Source organism: Ahaetulla prasina, chromosome 3, assembly GCF_028640845.1.
Source record: "Ahaetulla prasina isolate Xishuangbanna chromosome 3, ASM2864084v1, whole genome shotgun sequence".
In the NCBI taxonomy this organism is placed as follows: domain Eukaryota; kingdom Metazoa; phylum Chordata; class Lepidosauria; order Squamata; family Colubridae; genus Ahaetulla; species Ahaetulla prasina.
The window spans coordinates 214,666,502-214,687,697 of NC_080541.1; the positions used below are offsets into that span (position 1 = coordinate 214,666,502).

Genomic DNA, 21,196 nt, shown 5'->3' on the forward strand with positions numbered 1-21,196 from the left:
GGTGGGAAGGCGGAGTAAAAAGAAGCCGAGTAACTTAATATTTCCTTAAACCGTAGCTGATGTCAAGGCAATCCGGCAAAAAGCCGGGGTGGGGTTACGCACGATCCTTCAGCCCTGCGAACAGCGTTTGCGCTCTCTCTCTCTCTCTCTCTCTCCCGCCCACTCTTTAGCAGGTGGCCAGTTGATAATTTCAGCGCATCTTCGTTGACTCTCCAGTCTTGCGCGCTGCCCCGGAGTATCCGCCAGCCTCTCTCGGAGGAGAAGGCGGTAGGGGATAGTCCTCATCGGCCTCCCAGGCTCCGTTAAGAGACCGGCGGGAGTCTCAGCAGCCAGCCAAAGCCATCGAACGGTACCACGATGCTGGCTTCGCCCCGGCGCAAGTGGGGCTCTGTCGCCGCGCGTTTCCTTCTGGCGGTATGGAAGGGGAAGGGATGGGGGAGGCGGGGAAGGCACCGGGGACCAGATCCTGATGCCGGTGCCTCGTGATTGACAGTTTGCCCGCCGCAGCCGGTTGTGTTCTGGACAGCAACCAGTCAATGGTTCCCTTGTGGGACACGCGAGTCTCTGGACTGAGAACCTCCTTTTCCAGGCAAAGTCTCAGCTAGCTGCAGGTGGCTTCTCTTCTTTCACTTTGTGCGTCGTTGACCTTGACAACCTGGGATGAGAGTCTAGAGATTCTCAGTCATCCAGGTCGTGGTTGTCCCAAAGGTGCTTTTTCAGGAGGCAACTGGCCTTCCTTAGACTTTTAGTTTTACAATTTGGGATGAACAGCCTTTGAATGGTTGTGGGAGTAGGAACGGATTTCCAGAGGAAAAAAATTCCAGACTACAGGAACCAGGAGCACTACTCAGGTGACCCTGAGGACACAGATAAACCTCCAAGTGCTTCTATGACTCTCTAAAAGGATGCAGATGATCAGCTGTCTGCAAGGAATATAAATCTTCCCATTCTTCACTATCCTCTCAGAGCTGAAGAAGCTCCTTAGATGAGAAGCAAAATGTCTTCAAAAGAAAAAACAAGAAAGGCCAGTTGCCTCTTGAAAAAGCACCTTTGGGACTGGAATTAGAGTGTTTGATGTGGTCCTTTTCCAGTTGCTGTTTCTAGCTTTATATTTATTTTTCTGATTATTGAATTTAGTTTGCACTTTATTTCACAGAGATCAAAGCTGGCAAATTTGGGCGATGCGATGATGCTCAGAATAGGATTTGGAGTCTTCTTTTTGCAGCAGAATCTTCTTGAAAAATTTATTTGTTTATTTATTTGTTTATTTCTTTTTGTCTTTTTTAATATATTATATATTATAATATATAAAAATATAAAAATATATAAATATATAAAAAATATAAATATATAAAATATATTTTAAAATATTTATATATTATATATATATATATTAAAATATATTTTATATTTTATAAATAAATATATAAATTTATATATTTTATATATAAATAAATTTTATATATAAATATATAAAAATATAAATATATAAAAAGAATATATATTATATTCTTTTTGTTTTTTTATATATTATACAAATTATTATACAAATTATTATATTATACAAATTAGGGCACTTTGTGATGGTCAATCATGCAAAATCAGCCAGATTAACAATTGTAAACTGATACTATAGGTGGAAAAATGGATAAGAATAACGAAGTTCTTATGATGTCAGAGTTCATAAATGTTGACCACAATTTATACCACTAGGACTTTTGAAGTGGAACTAGAGTAGAAGTTTACCTAGCTTTGTGTGGCTTGCTGGGTGGTGCAGATCTTGACCTTAATCCATAATCTGATAGTTTCATGAAATCTTGGATTAGAAATAGTCCTCAATTTACAGCCATTTGTTTAGTGACTGTTCAGAGTTACAATGGTACTGAAAGAAGAGATTTACAACCAATACTCACACTTACGAGGTGAGTATAAGCCGAGGTGGCGCAGTGGTTAGAGTGCAGTACTGCAGGCTACTTTAGCTGACTGCTAGCTGCAGTTAGGCAGTTCAAATCTCACTGGCTCAAGGTTGACTCAGCCTTCCATCCTTCCAAGGTGGGTAAAATTAGGACCTAGATTGTTGGGGGCAATAGGCTGACTCTGTAAACCACTTAGAGAAGGCTGTAAAAGCATTGTGAAGTGATATATTAGTCTTAAGTGCTATTGCTGCTATTACACCTGTTGTAGCATCCTAATGGCCATGTGATCAAAATTCAGGAACTTGGCAACCGGCCTGGTTACAGGATCTGGGGATCATGTCACCATCATTTGTGACCTTCCCAGCCAGCTTCCAATAAGCAAGCCAGATTTGCTTAATGACTATGTGATTCACTTAACAATTGCAGTGATTTTCTTAACAACCGTGACAAAAGAGGTTGTAAAAATCAGCCACAACTCACTTAACAACTGACTGGCTTAACAGCCGAAATTCTGGTCCCAATTGTGATTGTAAGTTAAGGACTACCTGAACTGATCGCTTTTTGGTGGTCACTAGCTAGGGAATGATGGGAGTTGCAATAAAAGGCGCCAGAGAATAAATATTAATACATTACTCAATTCTCGCTTCCTATTTTATGGCAAGGTATACATCACTTAACACCTGCTTTACTTAGCAGTGGAAATTGTAATCCCATTGTGGCCATAAATTGAGAGCTACCTGTAGGATTAAAGGAAATAAAAAAGTACATACAAGATGACACCTGAAGTAAAAATGTCAGAAGGGTCATCCTACAATAGAATAGAATAACAGAGTTGGAAGGGACCTTGGAGGTCTTCTAGTCCAACACCCTGCTTAGGCAGGAAGACCTATACCATTTCAGACAAATGGTTGTCCAATCTCTTCTTAAAAATCTCTAGTGTTGGAGCATTCACATCTTCTGGATGCAAGCTGTTCACTGATGAATTATTCTAACTGTCAGGAAATTTCTCCTTAGTTCTAAGTTGCTTCTCTCCTTGATGAGTTTCCATCCATTGTGTCTTGTCCTACCCTCAGATGCTTTGGAGAATAGCTTGATTCCCTCTTCTTTGTGGCAACCTATGAGATATTGGAATACTGCTACCATGTCACTCCTAGTCCTTCTTTTCATTAAACAAGACATATCCAATTCCTGCAAACGTTCTTCACACGTTTTAGCCTCCAGTCCCCTAATCATCTTTACTGCTCTTCTCTGCACTCTTTCTAGACTCTCAACATCTTTTTTACATCATAAAATAATAAAGGGTGATAAAACCAGAACAAAAGAGAAAGAAATTAAGATAATTATTAACTGATTAAATGAGTAAAACAAACTAAAAAGAAAGTGTTTTTATATTCTCATTTTTATGTTGGTCACCTCAAGTCAACATACATAGTCAATGTTTCCATCTCCTATTTTCCCCATAAGAAACATCCTGTGAGGTGAGTTGGGTTGAGGGAAAATAATTGTCCCATTACCCAGTGGCTTTCTTGCTTAAGGGAGACTTAAAACTCACAGCACCATAGTCACTGAATCAAACTGGTTCTTGTTTTAAGGATTGTGGGCTTCACTTATGAATAGGTATTTAACAAATGTCCTCGGTATACTATACTGTACTGTACTGTACTGTACAGAGCAGTACAGCACAGCACAATACAATACAATACAATTCAATGACAACTGATACTTTTATAAAATTGTGGACTAATGATCACTTCTCAGTCACTACTGGCTAGGGGATGATGGGGGTTGCAGTCCAAAGTGTCTGAAAATACAGGTAGTCCTCGATTTACAACAATTCATTTAGTGCCTGTTCAAGGGCCGGTTTAGCTCAGGCTGGTAAGGCCTGTTATTAAGAACACAAAGCCTGCAATTACTGCAGGTTCGAGCCCGGCCCAAGGTTGACTCAGCCTTCCATCCTTTATAAGGTAGGTAAAATGAGGACCCAGATTGTTGGGGGGGCAATAAGTTGACTTTGTAAAAATATACAAATAGAATGAGACTATTGCCTTATACACTGTAAGCCGCCCTGAGTCTTCGGAGAAGGGCGGGGTATAAATGCTACCGAATACCTCTCACCGACCCGTGCGCTCTCATAGAGAGGGACTCCTCAGGGTGCTGTCAGCGAGGCAATGTCGTCTGGCGGCGCCCAGGGGAAGGGCCTTCTCTGTGGGGGCTCCCGCCCTCTGGAATGAACTACCCCCAGGACTTCGTCAGCTTCCGGACCTTCGGACCTTCTGCCGCGAGCTTAAAACATACTTATTTAATTGCGCAGGACTGAGCTAGATTTTAATTTACGGTTTTTAAATTGGGTTTTATTTTTATATTTTAATTTAGGCTTTTAGAATAAGTTTTTTAACTGTTTTTAGATTGTATTTACCTGTTTTTTAAATGCCTGTAAACCGCCCTGAGACCTTTGGGAGATAGGGCGGTATATAAATTTAAACAATAAATAAATAAAATAAATAAATGTAAACAAAACAAAACAAAAAAAGTTACAATGGCATTGAAAAAAGTGAGTTATGACTTTTTTTCCACGCTTAACGACCGTTACAGCATTCCCATGGTCACATGATCAAAATTCAAATGCCGTGTTCATATTTATGGCAGTTGCAGTGTCCTGGGGTCATTTGTTGATTTTTTGTGACTTTCTGGCAAGCAAAGTCAACCGGGAAGCCAGGTGCACTCAGCCACTGTGCTACTAACTTAACAATTGCAACGATTCGCTTAACAACAGAGGCAAGAAAAGTCGTAAAATAAGACAAAATTAACAATTAACAAATGTTTCATTTAGCAACATCAATGTTGGGCTCAATTGTGGAGGCAAGTCGAGGATTATCTGTAAAGATGGATGCAGTGCTGAACTTCTCACTTTCTGTTTGATAGCAAGGCATATATTTAAGGTAGCGCAGTGATTAGAATGCAGTATTGTAGGCTAATTCTGCTGACTGCTGATTGCCAGCAGTTTGACAGTTTGATTCCACTGGCTAAGGTTGACTCAACCCTCCATCCTTCTTTTTTTTTTGTTCAAAAAAGTTTTATTTTGACATTCTTATCCAATAACATATCCAATAACATATTTAATGTACCATCATATACAATTAATCGGATCTGCCCGGTCACCACCCCCTTCCTTTTCCTTTTACTCTCCTTCTCTAGCTTCTTCTACTTTCCATCCATCCTCCCCCTCTCTTATCTACATCCTCTCCTCTTTCCTCCCTACTCCTTTCTTCTCCCTCTTCCCCTCTTCCTTCCTTTCCTCCTCCTCCTCTTCTCTTTCCTCCTTCTCTCTTCTACTTCCTTCTTACCCATCATTCTAAAGTGGTAGCCAGGCAGATCCGATCTTACATTAATTATACATCTTCAATCATCTTTGTACATTAACTATCAATCCATTTTCTGCCCCCTCCAGCTCCCTTCCCCTTCCTCCCCCCACCCCCCAGGACTTCCGAGAACCGAATACAGGGTATAAAACTAACAACAAGAATTAAAATCTAGCACAAATCATAATCCATAGTCATTCCTTAAAACCTCCACTCCCCTTCCAAAGACAAAGAAGATACTTTTCTTCCAATCCATTATATATCAGACCATTCCACTCCTAGAGTTCTCAGAAGTTTCCGATTGAGTTAGTGTTTATTCTTGAATAAAATACATAGTTTTTAATATCCAACCTTCATCAATCAATATCAAAACAACGTTCCATCTTCCAATATTCACCAAGGGTTCTTCTAAAATGTCTTTCTTCCCTAAACAGTCTCTCAAAAATAGTTCATATTTCCAACTTAGTTCTTTGCTCAGGTAGAGGGAGTGGAACCAGAAGATTTTGAAGTTTATATTGAAAAAATTTATCGTGTTAATTCTTGGTGGGCAAGGCAGAAGTGCTTACCGAGAGATGTGGTTATTTATTTTACAAATAAGAGGATTAGGTATGGAATTTTGCGAGCATTTTATAAAAATAAATTTCAAATATTAGGACAAGATATAATAATGATGAAGGAAATTCCTCCTAAAATGTTAAGAAAGAAAAGAATTTGCCTTTCTGGTGGATGAGCTTAAGAAACATCAGATATATTTTAGATGGGAGGTTCCAGCTGGTTTAACACTGAATTATAAAGGAAGAAAGTATTTTCTCAATACAATTTGTAAAGCACGAGATTTTTATACTAATGTATTAAAGATTGGGAATTCTTTGTTAACAGATGTTAAGTTGAATGGTGAATAGATGGTCGAAAATGTGTAAGACAGAAGAAGGGGAGGGAGAATGTTTAACTTTATTATATATGATTATGGTTAATTTTTGTAAATGATTTATTGTGGATATAAATGTGTAATTTTAGGGGTATTATTTGATATATTTAAGGTATAAAGGAATAGGAAGATGGAATATTGTTTAATTTTGGAGGATAGATAGTAAAATTTAGGAATCTGGATTAAATATTATATTTAAGAGATGGATGTAATGTTAATTAGAATGTAATTGTTATAATAGATATATTTTGGATAAGTTATAGGTGTAATTTTAATAATGTTATTTGATATAAGTAAGGTAAAGTGAAGATTTTAACTACTATAATTGATACTTTGGATATTTGTAATATTATTTGTTGTATATATAAATGTTAAAGATGTGAAAAGATGGACTATTGCTTACCCTTGAAGGTTGGACAGAAAAATTAATGAAACCCTCCATCCTTCTGAGGTCCATAAAACGAGAATCCAGATTGCTGGGGGCAATAGGCTGACTCTGTAAACTGCTTAGAGAGAGCTGTAAAATACTACGAAGCGGTATAAAAGTCAAAGAGCTATTGCTATTGCTATATATTTGATTTTCATAGTGGGGCCTATGATCTATGTATCAGTAATTTGACTTACGGAATAACAGAGTTGGAAGGATCTTGGAGCGGTTCTAGTCCAATACCCTATTCAAGCAGGAAACCCTATATCATTTCAGACAAATGGTTGTCTAATCTTTTCTTTAAAACCTCCAGTGTTGGAACACCCACAACTTCTGGAGGCAAGTCATTCCATTGGCTGATTATTCTGACTGTTAGGAAATTTCTCCTTAATTCCAGCTTGCTTCTTTCTTTGATTAGTTTCCATCCACTGTTTCTTGCCTTGCCTTCTGGTGTTTTGGAAGATAAGTTGACCCCCCCCTTTCTTTATGGCAGACATTGGAACACTGTTATCAGGTCATCCTGAGTCCTTATCATTAAACTAAAATCTAGTTATACTTCTTTAGAACAATATACATTTCTAAATCAGTTTTCCTCAGAAGGCCCCATTATGAATTCCTGACATAAACAATGTCTTGGCATGTCCTTGTATTCATAATCAGATAAAGTTTCTCCTACATTTCCCACTTTTGAGTCACCAAGGATAGGTTAAGTATTCATAATATGCATGCGCAAATAACATTAGAAATGGTTTTGTTTCCTCCCTCTGAGCGATAAATAGGTCTGAAGATCAATCTGTTATTTTTGCGTACATTTTTTAATTAAAGTTTTTTTTTTTACAAACATATCAAATCAATGCGGGAACAGTGTGGCACCTGGGTGTCATACATTGTAATACAAATAAACCTAGTAGAATTAATCATAGTTATTACATTCAGTCAACTTATATATTTCCAATAATGATACACATTTATATTAAGTTGCAATCTGTCATAGTGCAATCATTCCATATTTTCTCTTATTACTTTTATTTTATTATATAAAGGTGTATAACTAATATTCCCCCTTCTCTTATTTCTATCTCTTATTCTAACGTTGAATCATGTCACTCTTTATTAAAAGACTTTTCCTTTCTATCCTACCTAACTTCTAGTCATGTTACCTACCTAAAAAAAAAAAAAGAAAGAAAAAGAAAATGAGAAACAAATCAGAAGAACAAAAAAGAGAAACTATTTATCCATCGTTTCTTGCCTGCTTCAATACTTTAATTGCTATGCTTTTTTTGACTTGCCTCCCAATTTCCTCTCTTAGATCTTTACCTCTATCTGCATCTACTTCTTGCCTGTTCAGTCTAGGTATTTCTCCTACCTCTGCCCTCTTCCACTGCCTAGGTTCCAAAATTTCTGCCCAGGCCCCTATCTCCCTTTTAAACCACCTTCCAAGTCTCTTACCTATGTTATTTTTGCTTAAGTTCTAGTACCTGCAAGGTTTCATATTATTCTACCTAAGAATGGGTATTTTTGTCATTTTTTCAGTGCGTTGATTTTTGTTGCCTCCAAGATAACTTGCAACTAAGAATTGAGATCTTTAGGTAGTGTTCTCTGATCCTGTGTAGGAACCATGTTGCTCCCATACAGAAGAATCGTAATTTATGAAACACACACACATACAAAAACAAGTTGGCAACAATCTTCACTTTTAAAAATAATACCCTGTGAACACCCCTGATGGAGCCCTAGAATTAATATCACTTGAAATAACTTTTTCTCCATGAATTTATCCAGTTTCAAAGTCAATGTTATCCAAACACTGTTTCTGGAAGATCAATGAATATGAGAAGAGTGGGTTGAAACTGTCTTATGTTTCTTCTAATTGTGCCATTGCTTGTTTTGATAGCTATTTTTGGGCATTTTTATTTTACAATATTTTATTTATATCATTGATAGATTTTGTATAGTTTTGTATAGTTTTATCTTTTTAATATTGCAAGCCATTCAGATTTACCCTAAATAAAATTTAAAAGCAAGCAAGCAAGCAAACAAACAAACAAGTATTTTTCCCCCCTGGCTATTTAATTTAATCTGAATTTGGTTTTCCAGGATCCTGTGTCCAGAACACTGTCATGAAGATCAACCTAGCATTCTTTATGCTGCATAATTTCTTGAAATCTGGTTAGGGTTTTCTCAAAAATGGAACTGGGGTGCATAACCATCAGTCATGTTCAATTGAAGGCCGGAGTGGAGATTTCCCTACAACTTCATAAAGCTAAGCATGGGCCCGAATGGTAGGAATAGGTTGTAAAAAATGCTTTTAAAAGGTAAAAAAAGGCTCTGATGATCACAGCTGATCATCCACCCTGCATGCAAAACAGACAAAAGTCACTTTTTCAATGCTGTTCTAAATTTGAAAGGTCACTAACTGAATAGAATAGAATAGAATAGAATTTTATTGGCCAAGTGTGATTGGACACACAAGGAATTTGTCTTTGGTGCATATACTCTCAGTATACATAAAATAAAAGAAAAAAAATACCTTCATCAAACGTGCAACATTTACAACACAAATGATGGTCATAGGTTGCAATTTAACCCTTAATGATAGCAACAAAAAGTTACAGTCATACAGTCATAAGTGGAAAGAGATTGGTGATGAAAACGATGAGAAGATTAATAGTAGTGTAGATTTAGTAAATAGTTTGACAGTGTTGAGGGAATTATTTGTTTAGCAGAGTGATGGCCTTCGGGAAAAAACTGTTCTTGTGTCTAGTTGTTCTGGTGTGCAATGCTCTATAGCGTCGTTTTGATGGTAGGAGTTGAAACAGTTTATGTCCAGGATGTGAGGGATCTGTAAATATTTTCACAGCCCTCTTCTTGATTCGTGCAGTATACAGGTCTTCAATGGAAGGCTGGTTGGTAGCAATTATTTTTTCTGCAATTCTAATGATCCTCTGAAGTCTATGTCTGTCTTGTTGGGTTGCAGAACCAAACCAGATAGTTATAGAGGTGCAAATGAAAGACTCAATAATTCCTCTGTAGAACTGGATCAGTAGCTCCTTGGGCAGTTTGAGCTTTCTGAGTTGGCACAAAAAGAATAGTCTTTGTTGTCCTTTTTTGATGATGTTTTTGATGTTAACTGTCCATTGTAAGTCGAGGATTACCTGTAGATCCTCTGGTATCATAACCAAGGAGACCAACTCTTCCTTTACCTCTTCTTGCCCACGTCTTTATTTCCATCATAAATGAATATAAAACAACATCAATAAGAATTATAGCTATTTCAATAATATCCATGAAACAGATCTATGAAACAATAAATGTTTCATAAATTTAAAAATACCTAAAAGCTAACATTACCAACATAATACTGTAATACGAGAATACTGATTTCTTTATACGTTCTTCATATTAAAACAGAGACTTTAAACAAGAAATGAAAATATTCCTTTACATCACCAGCTCAACTAAGAGCAGGGAGATTTGCTCTTCTTATGTTTGGATTGATTATACAGCATAAAGGTAATGTCTGAACTGAGCAATGGCACAATTAGATGTGACCATTATTGTATTATGTATCAGTGAGCTCAGTTTTTGCAAACTTTATCAAGAAGTTGCCGTTAAGTGATTTTACATTCTTTCTTGGGATATGACAGATGCTTGGATTAAGGTGCAGGAAGTTTGTCATGCAGTTTTGTGTGTCTGTTTCTGTTTGGCATGATGAAATCTTGCATTCCTAAGGTTTGAAATGTGCCATAGCAGTTCATTTCATCATTTGGTATCAACCTAGGATTTCTCTCGTATAAACAACCATTCCTTTCCAAAACTCAGAAAAAAGAACATTGTAGAGTGCATCTAAGGTAGAGGGCGTACTCCATGGCCTTAATGGAGAGAACAGTTTTTCCTTGACTGAGTTTGAAAATGCTGAGCAGGTTAGTACTTGCATGAAAAATACCAGGAAAATTAAAAATAAAATAAAAATGAGAGCCAGTTTAGTGTTGTGGTTAAGTTGCTAGCCTAAAAACCAGAAGTATTCTGGTCCGGCCTTAGGCATGAAAGCCAGCTGGGTGACCTTGGGCCATTCCAGCCAGCCCACCTCATAGGATTGTTAGAGGGAAAATAGGTGGAATGGGAATTAGGTGTGTTCACTAATTTGAGTTATTTATATAAATAATAAATCTAAAAAAAATCTAAGGGTATACTAGGCCTAGTAGGAAATTGACATATTGGAAGAAGGCTGTGGGAAACCACTTCCATAACGTAGCCAAATGAATGAAGGAGTGAATGGAATGAAACCAGTGGTGGGTTTCAAATTTTTTTACTACTGGTTCTGTGGGTATGACTTGGTGGGCATGACATGGCTTGGTGGGCATGGCTTGGTGGGCATGGCAAGGGAAAGATACTGTAAAATCTCCATTCCCACCCCAATCCAGGGGAAGATTACTGCAAAATCCCCATTTCCTCCTGATCATCTGGGACTTGGGAGGCAGAGAATGGATGGGGGTGGGGTGGAACCAGTCAGAATTTTTACTATCAGTTCTACAAACTACTCAAAATTTCCGCTACCGGTTCTCCAGAACTGGTCAGAACCTGCTGAAACCCACCTCTGAATGAAACGTTATAGCGATAGCACTTAGACTTATATACTGGGCCTTGGTGGCGCAGTGGTTAGAATGCAGTACTGCAGGCTACTGCTGCTGACCCCTGGCTGCCAGCTGCCTGCAATTTGGCAGTTTGAATCTTACCAGGCTCAAGGTTGACTCAGCTTTCCATCCTCCCAAACCCAGATTGTTGGGGGCAATGTGCTGACTCTGTAAACTGCTTAGAGAGGGCTGTAAAAACACTGTGAAGTGGTATTTAATTCTAAGTGCTATTGCTATACTGCTTCATAGTGCTTTTACAGCTTCTCTTTAAATGGTTTACAGAGTCAGCATTTTAGACCCCAAAAAATCTGGCTCCTCATTTTACTGACCTCAGAAGGATGGAAGACTGAGTCAACTTTAAACCCGGTGGGATTCAAACTGCCAAACTGCTGGTAATCGGCAGTTAGCAGAAGTAGCTAGCAATATTACATTCTAAATACTACCCCGCCAGAGCTTTTATACTGTGTAACATGGACCAGAGGGAAGCACTAACTCAAGAGAAACTTTAGTTTTTGTTTCACAAAAAATTCAGTGGTGAGAACCCACATTTATTGCCATTAATTTTATGTTAAATGGCTAAGAATTGCTTATCCATGTTTTTTTTTTTTTCAAAATTTCATTTTCCATCCAAGAAAATCTGAGCTGCATACTTGTGCCTTGAGAAGAAGGCTAAGATAGCCAATGATCTGGTTAGCCAGTTTGACTTTAGGCCTCAGATGGGAAAGATGGGGCTGGTTTGGTACAAGACAGGAGGCATGTTCAATGTCACACTGATGAACAAAAGTCCTTTGTTAAATATCGGACATTAATACAATTGAGCAAGTCCAGAGATATTTCACGAGAAGAGTCCTCCACTCCTCAGCTTGCAACAGAATACCTTATGCCACCAGGCTTGAAATTTTGGGCTTAGACAATTTAGAACTACTCCGCCTTCAGTCTGACCTAAGTGTAGTACATAAAATTATCTGCTATCTGTCAATGACTACTTCAGCTTCAACCACAACAATACACGAGTGCACAATAGATACAAACTTAAGGTAAACCGCTCCAAACGCAATTGCAGAAAATACGACTTCAGCAACAAAGTGGTCAATGCCTGGAATGCAGTACCTGACTCTGTGGTTTCATCCCCAAACCCCCATAACTTTAACCTTAGACTATCTACTGTTGACTTCACCCCATTCTTAAGAGGTCTGTAAGGGGCGTGCATAAGCACACCAACATGCCTACCGTCCCTGTCCTAATGTCTCCTTTTATTCATATCCATTTCATGTAATCATAATCATGTTTATACTTATATCTGTAATCTTATATATGCTTGACAAAATAAATAAATAAATAAAATATGTAAATCCCAATTCATATCGGTTTTCAGCCATAAGCATAGAAACATGGAGTTGTGTTTAGAAAGTCTGAGAGGGTACATAGAGTCTCAGTTAAGTGCCTTTCCAGAAAGCTTTCACCTAGGAGAAAATTCTTTTGTTGGGAGATAAATGTAATTTCATGGAGTAAGTTATCACCACTGTTTTAGTTGGGTGGTGGTCCCCTATTCTGTTCCTTGGACTTTCAGAAAACATAACGTATGGAATTGTGGTAGGATTCTTGTCTCCTTAAATTATTAGATCTGGCAGGTGGTACAGTACTTAAACGACTAAGCCACAATGACCCCGTCTATTTACAAAAACGATTTAAATCATTTCCTTACTAGTGGCTTACATTTTATTCTATTTTAGAATCCTCAGTAATGGTGATAGGCTTTATAAAATGTCAACAATGGTTGGCTGTTGCGTGAAGTTTTTATAATGGGAAAGTAACTGAAGGAGAATATACCCCAATTGGCAATTGGGAAAAACATTCTATGGGAAGTAGAAATGTACCATACATTTTTCATAATATGTCTACCAAAATATATTCAATTACTATTATTAGCCATTTTTTTCCATTGGAATGGGTGCCGAATAACCTTTCCTTAATTGTGTGGTGTCTTTCTTTCTTAGTAATGTTTTCGAAACATGTAGATAAGTGGTTCAAGACCTGATTTAGAAATACAAGATCAACAGTGTAGTAATACAACAAGTTAAACAAGCTTATTGTGCTCAGTTAGACAGAGTTCGTTGCTAATTGACAATTACATTGTAGTTTATATAATCCTTTTAAGAAATGTACAGTCCTAACTAAGCCTTTCTTGCCAAGGGAGATTGTTGGGGGACTGATGCAGAACAGGAAAAGCTGGTAATGTGAACAGACCTGACACTACTTGCTAAGATCATAGAAACACAATATATGTCACAAAGATTGAGGAGGAAGTAAAGAAATGACTTTTGTTCTTATTCACGGTTGAGAAAACCAGGAGCCCAGTCCTTTAAACATCATTTCTGCTTTGAGTTTTCAAACCAACAATTAAGTAATCAATGATTCTAATGATTCAGGTCTGTTTTCTTTTTCTCAACAAACAAGATACCATCTCTGTTGTGTCATGTTTTAAGTCCTTTTGGGTAATACAATAGTTGATGATAGGTCATTTCTAAAACAATTTCTTTTCCTGTGAAGTGCTGAAGGCATTACATTTACAAGGAAGTTGACTATCAATGTATACTGCATTTGAGTTTAGGGAAATAGAATGAATCACCATGTTTTTTCTATCTTCTACCTCTTTCCCCTTCTTATCGCCTCCTATGCATTCATTTGATGGTAGCATAACATGCAGTATTTCATAGTACAGATTAAAACCAACCATATCCCTGTAATGAGGATTTTAAGCCAAAGCTTGAAAGCATTCAAGCATGCATCATGGTTACTAGACATGGTGAAGATCGTTAGTAGAGGTTAGTAGACATGGTGAAGGTTAAAGATTTCCCCTCAAGTCAACCTTGAGTCCAACTCAAGATTGACTCAGCCTTCCATCCTTCTGAGGTGGTTAAAATGACGATGCAGATTATTGGGAGCCATATGCTGACTCTGTAAACCACTTAGAGAGGACTGTAAAGTATTGTGAAGTGCTGTATATGTCTAAGTACAATTGCTATTGCTATTGGGGCTATAGGTTGGACTGGGAATTCTGAAAGACATCCTTGCAATCAAATGAGCTCCATAATACTGCCAAGCAGTGGTGGGTTTCAAATTTTTTTACTACCAGTTCTGTGGGCGTGGCTTGGTGGGCATGGCATGGCTTGATGGGCGTGGCTTGATGGGCATGGCAGGGGAAGGATACTATAAAATCTCCATTGCCTCCCCAATACAGGGGAAGGTTACTGCAAAACCCCCATTTCCTCCCAATCAGCTGGGACTTGGGAGGCAGAGAATAGATGGGGCGGGGCCAATCAGCATTTTTACTACCGATTCTCTGAACTACTCAAAATTTCTGCTACCAGCTCTCCAGAACTGGTCAGAACCTGCTGAAACCCACCTCTGCTGCCAAGCTTACTATATGGTTATATAATCTCTAGGAGTTCAATTCAACTCAAGAGTGGTTTTTATATCTTTATTAAATGAATATTTAATCAAATATTTACAAGGAAGTTGAATATCAATTTATACTGCATTTGAGTTTAGGCAACTGTGGGTTACAGGTTTGTGGTTGAATTCTCATGTAATATTTAGCCAGGAGTTTTAGTCTTCATTTAAACAGCATGGTGCTAAATGATACTATAATTTGCGCCTTTTTGTTTTACTATGTGTGCAAGCTGTATTATGTTTAACTTTATATGATGATGATGAGTTACTAGAACTGTTCCAACAAATTACAGTTAAAATATTGTGGGTTGATTCGGTAAGGAGACTCAATTGAAGAGAGAAATAGACACACTTGTGGTGTAGTGTTATGTATGGACTTGACTTGTTTATTTTCTTACAATAGGTCTTGATGTTACACCCACTTTTGCAATAGTAGCATTTTTACCTTAGTTTTTTTTTCTGTCCATTAAGGTTCTTGCCATCCATTACTTCCATTATACTCTGGGCAATGACATCATTGTAAATAAGGATCAACCCAAGAGAAGCAAGCAGGTAGGTACACTATTAAATTCTTCTGTGAAGCACATTGGAAACATTTCTGCAGGTTTGCAGGCAGAATATCTCCCATCCTTACCTGGTGATGTTGAGGACCTATCCTGCAACCTTCTTTCTGAGATCCAGACAGAATAGAATAGAATAGAATGGAATGGAATGGAATGGAACGGAACGGAACAGAATGGAACGGAACAGAGGAGAGGAGAGGAGAGGAGAGGAGAGGAGAGGAGAAGGGAAGGGAAGGGAAGGGAAGGGAAGAAAAGAGAAGAGAAGAGAAGAGAATTCTTTATTGGCTAAGTGTGATTGGACACACAAGGAATTTGTCTCTGGTGCATAAGCTCTTGTAAGTTTACATGTAAACAAGTGATAAATCACAGTCATAATCATAAAATAGAATAATCATAAATCATAAGATACAACAGTCAGTGATAGTCATAGAATACTGAATAAAAGCAATCAACATAAATCATAAGATACAAACAACCAAGTTATAAAGTCATATGATGCTGAAGGAATAGGTAATGGGAAAGATGAGAAGGATAATTGTAATATATGGTTTAACATCTCAGAGTATAAGAGAGTGTTGTGGGAATTAGTTGTTTAGCAGAGTGGTGGCATGAGGAAAAAACCTGTCCTTGTGTATACTTGTTTTGGTGTGCTATGCCCTATATAGTATCGTCTTGAGGGAAGAAGTTGAAACAGTTTATGTCCAGGATGTAAGGGGTCTGTAGATATTTTCACAGCCCTTTTTCTGGCTCGTGCAGTATGCAGATCCTCAATGAAAGGTAGGCTGGTTGCAATTGTTTTTATCTGAAGTCCTAACTATCTGTTGTGGTTCCAGCCCCCGAACCTGGCCCCATGCCCGAAAGTGACTCCGAGAGTGAGGGGGAAGGACCGGTAAGGCTTACCTCAGAAGCACCAATTCCTTTGGCCCGGCTCCAGGAGCCAGAACCAGCCCAGTTGGAGGACGTAATGAGACTTACATCCCCTCATTCCTCCCTTCCTCAGGCTACGCCTTCAGACACAGCTGATAATCATACTAATCAAACCTGGATACCTGATAATCATACTAATCAAACCTGGATCGACCCGCGCTTCAGAAGATTAGAGAGGCGGTGTCATCAAAGGGAAGGACATATAAGGAGCTTTGAGACTGCTCTCAGTTCCACGGGAAGCAAATTAGCTGAACAGTGTCGAAGTGAGCTGAAGTCTTAATCCGTTTGAACTTTTTGGCAGGCAGCTGCATTTTCTTGGCCAGGACTGATAGGAGCCGTGAACCCACTGGCTGTAGGCCAGCTCGTTACTCCAGAGTGAGGATGGAGACAGAACACTATCTCTTGAAGTCTGTGTCTGTCTTATTTTGGTTGCTGTGCCAAATCAGACAGTTATAGAAGTACAAATGACAGACTCAATAATTCCTCTGTAGAAGTGGATCACTAGATGGCTTTCAGAATGCTTCAGAACATAATGTGAAGATCTCCTGCTCAGTGTTTGTTTGTAGAGGACATGTCACAAGAGATGGATATCATATAACTGAATCCTTTCCTTCATAGGATTGGGATCCTTCCAGTAGTTTGCGTCCATTGCGTCGCACAAAACGGAGATGGGTGATTACTACCCTTGAACTTGAAGAAGAAGGCAAAGGCCCCTTCCCCAAATTGATTGGAGAGGTAAAAACGAAAACGCTGACTTTTTAGCATTACCAATGTTTTTTTTCTCTGCTATTGAGCATTGCTGATAGTGAGGCCAAAGTAAATAAGCAGCAAATAAAGGCACATAGGAATTTATGACTAGGTCCCACAGGTGGGATCTATTATCTCCAGCATATTTGTGGACATTTTCTTCATGACCATCAGGCTCATCTGATTTATTCACTTATTTTCCAATATTTTCAATTAAAAAAAATAAACCAAAAGGTAACAAGCTGCAAAGCAAAAAGCCAGTTTGAAGTATAATCTCGATTGCAAAAAATATTTCTGTGTCCTATAGGTGCCCGGAGGTGGTAGTAATGGTAGTAGTAGGTCATATTAATAATAACAATAATGATTTTTAACTAGAAGAGTTAAGAATACATAGAAATCCTACCTAATATTTCCAATCTGTTTTGTTTGTAGCTCTTCAATAAAGCATCCCAAAATACATCCATAAAATATTCAATTAGTGGACCTGGTGTGGATGAATTTCCAGAATATGGATTGTTTTCTATTGAAGATGATGCCAACGGCCATGTATATGTGCATCGTTCTATAGACCGAGAGAGGACACCCTCTTTTCCAGTACTTATGTATTTTATAGCATTTTTCATCTGCTTCAGTCTTGAAGAACTCTGAACAAAATCCTTCGGTTAATTGGGGAACAAAAAAACCATTCCAAAGAAAACCAATCTCAGCTAATGCAACTTTCTGGAAGGAGTCACACATACCTCTGGATGAATGATGGGTCTATAGCAGGGGTCTCCAACCTTCTCAACTTTAAGCCTGGCGGATTTCAACTTCCTGGGGAATTCTGTGAGTTGAAGTCCTCCAGGCTTAAAGTTGAGAAGGTTGGAGACTCCTGGTCTATAGAATGGGAACTATTATTGGGAAGTCTTGCTAGTTTGCTCATAGCTTTCTATATCTTGTTCCAATATATGTGGCATGTGGGGAGGGTATTCTCAGAAGGCCTTTGTATGATGACTGTTCAGGATAGGCAGATTTTGTTTTGTCAGCGTATTGCCTGATGTAACCCAGCATCGCATTAAGTGAGGCTTTAAAGGTAGGGATCAACATGATTTGGGCCTAGAAATTTATTAATAACCATGCAGCAACTTTAAGAATTAATCTTCTGCATTGAAATGGATAGCCAGCACTTTAGCCACTGTGTAGCAGCGCCTGTACCAATTGTGTTAGAATACTAGTCCAATTCACTAATTACTATGGCATGAGTTAGTGTTGCCAGATCAATTTGGGCTAAGTAGGGCCAGAGGATTGTAGAGGCTTAACACAGATTTTTAAAAGCCTAAGGGAGAAAAAAAAACCCCTATAAATTTCTCCTCTGAATTCAACAACATTTGACAAGTCAAGGCCATACCCGCATATATGGCTCCCCTTCATTTGAACTGTTTAGTATGGCTCCCAGTGATCCAAAGCTTGTCTGTTTTTATTATCAACAAAAATAATTTTTGCTTTGTCTTATCACTTTTAACCTAGTTTTTTTGTTGTTGACTATCTACTATTTAGATACGTTTTGATGTTCACGACAGAATGACTGGTGCAATAGTAGACAATTCCTTGTTCTTCAATATTCAGATTAAGGATATAAATGACAATGCCCCTGAATTTCTCCAAAAGGAATTTAACATTAATATGAAAGAAAATCATGACAAAAGTGAGTATCCTTAAAAATCTGGGAAGTATCAGGCAAAACTGGATTCACTGTTTTCACTTTTATATAGATTTTACATGTTTTTGTTTTCTTGGCTATGTTAGGATCTAAATATGGTACATAACAAAATCTGTGGAGACGTCTCGCAATATACATAAATAAATACATTCACCCCCACATACATTACATATACCCGTGATGGCCTCTGGTGGTGGTTCGGAAGGCCTGTTTTCTCTTTCACCTGGCTCCAGAGCCTCTCTAAGAGTCTGGGGAGGGCAAAAATGGCCTCTCCCCCCGGAGGTCCTCTAGAGACCGAAAACGGCCCATTTGTCAACTTTCTGTGGGACCAGAAGGCCCATTTTTTGCTGTCCCCAGTCTCCAGGGCCACTCTAGGAGTCTGGGGAGTGCAAAAATGGCCTTCCCCAGCCCCCGGAGGACCTCTGGAGGCCGAAAATGGCTTGTTTGCCAACTTCCGCCCCCACCTCCTGGCATACGATGGCAAAAAGGTTAGCCATCACTGACACTGTTTCACTATTTTTTAAGACTAAACCCAGCCCTGTATTATGTCATGCCACTGCCCTGAGAGAAGGCTGAACAAAGTTTTCCCGTTTTTTTCCCCACCTTGGTTCATCTCGCCTCACTTCACCTCACCTGACCTTATCTCAATTTGAACCTCTCCTCTCCTCTCTTCCACTCCCATCATTTCCCTTCTCCTCCTCACTCCACTCTACTCCAGTTTGAAAGGAGACCTTGGAAGAGGAATTCTACTGTTCTGTATTGTCCATTGTACAAACCATATGGTTTCTTGAACCTTTCTTGCTGCTTCAATCATTTTTTTAAAAAAAACTTTCCAGGATTGTTTCACTATCATGATGAAATCTATATTTCTCCTTTTTCATTAGAATAGAATAGAATAGAATTTTTATTGGCCAAGTGTGATTGGACACACAAGGAATTTGTCTTGGTGCATATGCTCTCAATGTACATAAAAGAAAAGATACCTTCATCAAGGTACAACATTTACAACACAATTGATATATCAATATAAATCATAAGGATTGCCAGCAACAAAGTTATATAGTCATACAGTCATAAGTGGAAAGAGACTGGTGATGGGAACTATGAAACGATTAATAGTAGTGCAGATTCAGTAAATAGTCTGACAGTGTTGAGGGAATTATTTGTTTAGCAGAGTGATGGCCTTCAGGAAAAAACTGTTCTTGTGTCTAGTTGTTCTGGTGTGCAGTGCTCTATAGCGTTGTTTAGAGGGTAGGAGTTGAAACAGTTTATGTCCAGGATGCGAGGGATCTGTAAATATTTTCACGGCCCTCTTCTTGATTCGTGCAGTATACAGGTCCTCAATGGAAGGCAGGTTGGTAGCAATTATTTTTTAATAACTTAAATTATTTTAATTATTTTAAATTATTTTAAGTAGTAAGCAATTACCACTTACAAATGCAACAACAATATATGATCAGCATTGACAGCCTCACAGGGAATATGCAGTTGAATGCATCATTTCATGATGCATTCAACTGAGGACCCAGATTGTTGGGGGGGCAATAAGTTGACTTTGTAAAAATATACAAATAGAATGAGACTATTGCCTTATACACTGTAAGCCGCCCTGAGTCTTCGGAGAAGGGTGGGGTATAAATGTAAACAAAAAAAAAAAATTTAGGTGCATGCTTCAAGATACATCTAATTTATTTCCTGATTTAACAAGGAGACATAACCAAGTTCCTTTCTGCAATCAACTACGTATCTGTTTTAGTACTAAATCTGAGATAGTTACTCATCTATGTCCATCTTGTGCAACGTATCATCCATGGAGAGCCGAATTGAATAACCTCTTTGATAGAAAAATATTCATATTGCCACCAACAAACAACAATGTACTTTTTAGTAAGTGTTCAGTACACTTGTTTCCTATGTTCCTACACTATGTAAGTAAGTGTTCCTACACTATGTTTCCAGGAAAATAGCTGAAATGGCTAACACTGTTTCTGTTGGTATCAAATGCCACTAGAATTAGTTGGAATTTTCATACTCTAAATTTACCATCTTCAATTATTGTACCTTACTCCCATTCTTTTCCCCCCCTTAAAGTTATTAATTAAATAAATGGATTATAATTACTTTTATTGTATATTGTATAGGGACCCTTGGTCCATATATTTTAAGGTTTTTTTCTGTAATAAAGCCCATCTATTCGTCCTTGCAGACCTATCTAAAGATGGGGGAAAGGAGATTAGTGTTTATTTTCCTCACATCATATCCTTGTCTATTAAGATCTAAGATTAGATGATTGTATAGTAGGGACACGGTGGCTCAGGGGCTAGAACATTGAGCTTGTTAATCGAAAGGTTGGCAGCTCAGCGGTTCGAATCCCTAGTGCTGCCGTATAATGAGGTGAGCTCCCATTACTTGAGACTCTAGAAAGAGTGCAGAGAAGAGCGACGAAGATGATTAGGGGACTGGAGGCTAAAACATATGAAGAACGGTTGCAGGAACTCGGTATGCCTAGTTTAATGAAAATAAGGACTAGGGGAGACATGATA

At 38.3% G+C, this 21,196-nt stretch overlaps 1 protein-coding gene across 1 annotated transcript in view; it reads left to right on the forward strand.

The window, feature by feature from the left end:
• Nucleotides 1–334: 334 nt before the first annotated feature.
• LOC131195081 (cadherin-like protein 26) overlaps nt 335–21,196 on the forward strand; it is a 47,435-nt gene continuing 26,573 nt past the window's right edge. The window contains exons 1-5 of the mRNA XM_058176707.1: nt 335–414; nt 15,189–15,269; nt 16,826–16,942; nt 17,387–17,548; nt 18,491–18,638. Of these exons, the coding sequence (XP_058032690.1) occupies nt 358–414; nt 15,189–15,269; nt 16,826–16,942; nt 17,387–17,548; nt 18,491–18,638 (565 nt within the window). The 5' untranslated portion in view covers nt 335–357. The remainder of the gene's footprint in view (nt 415–15,188; nt 15,270–16,825; nt 16,943–17,386; nt 17,549–18,490; nt 18,639–21,196) is intronic.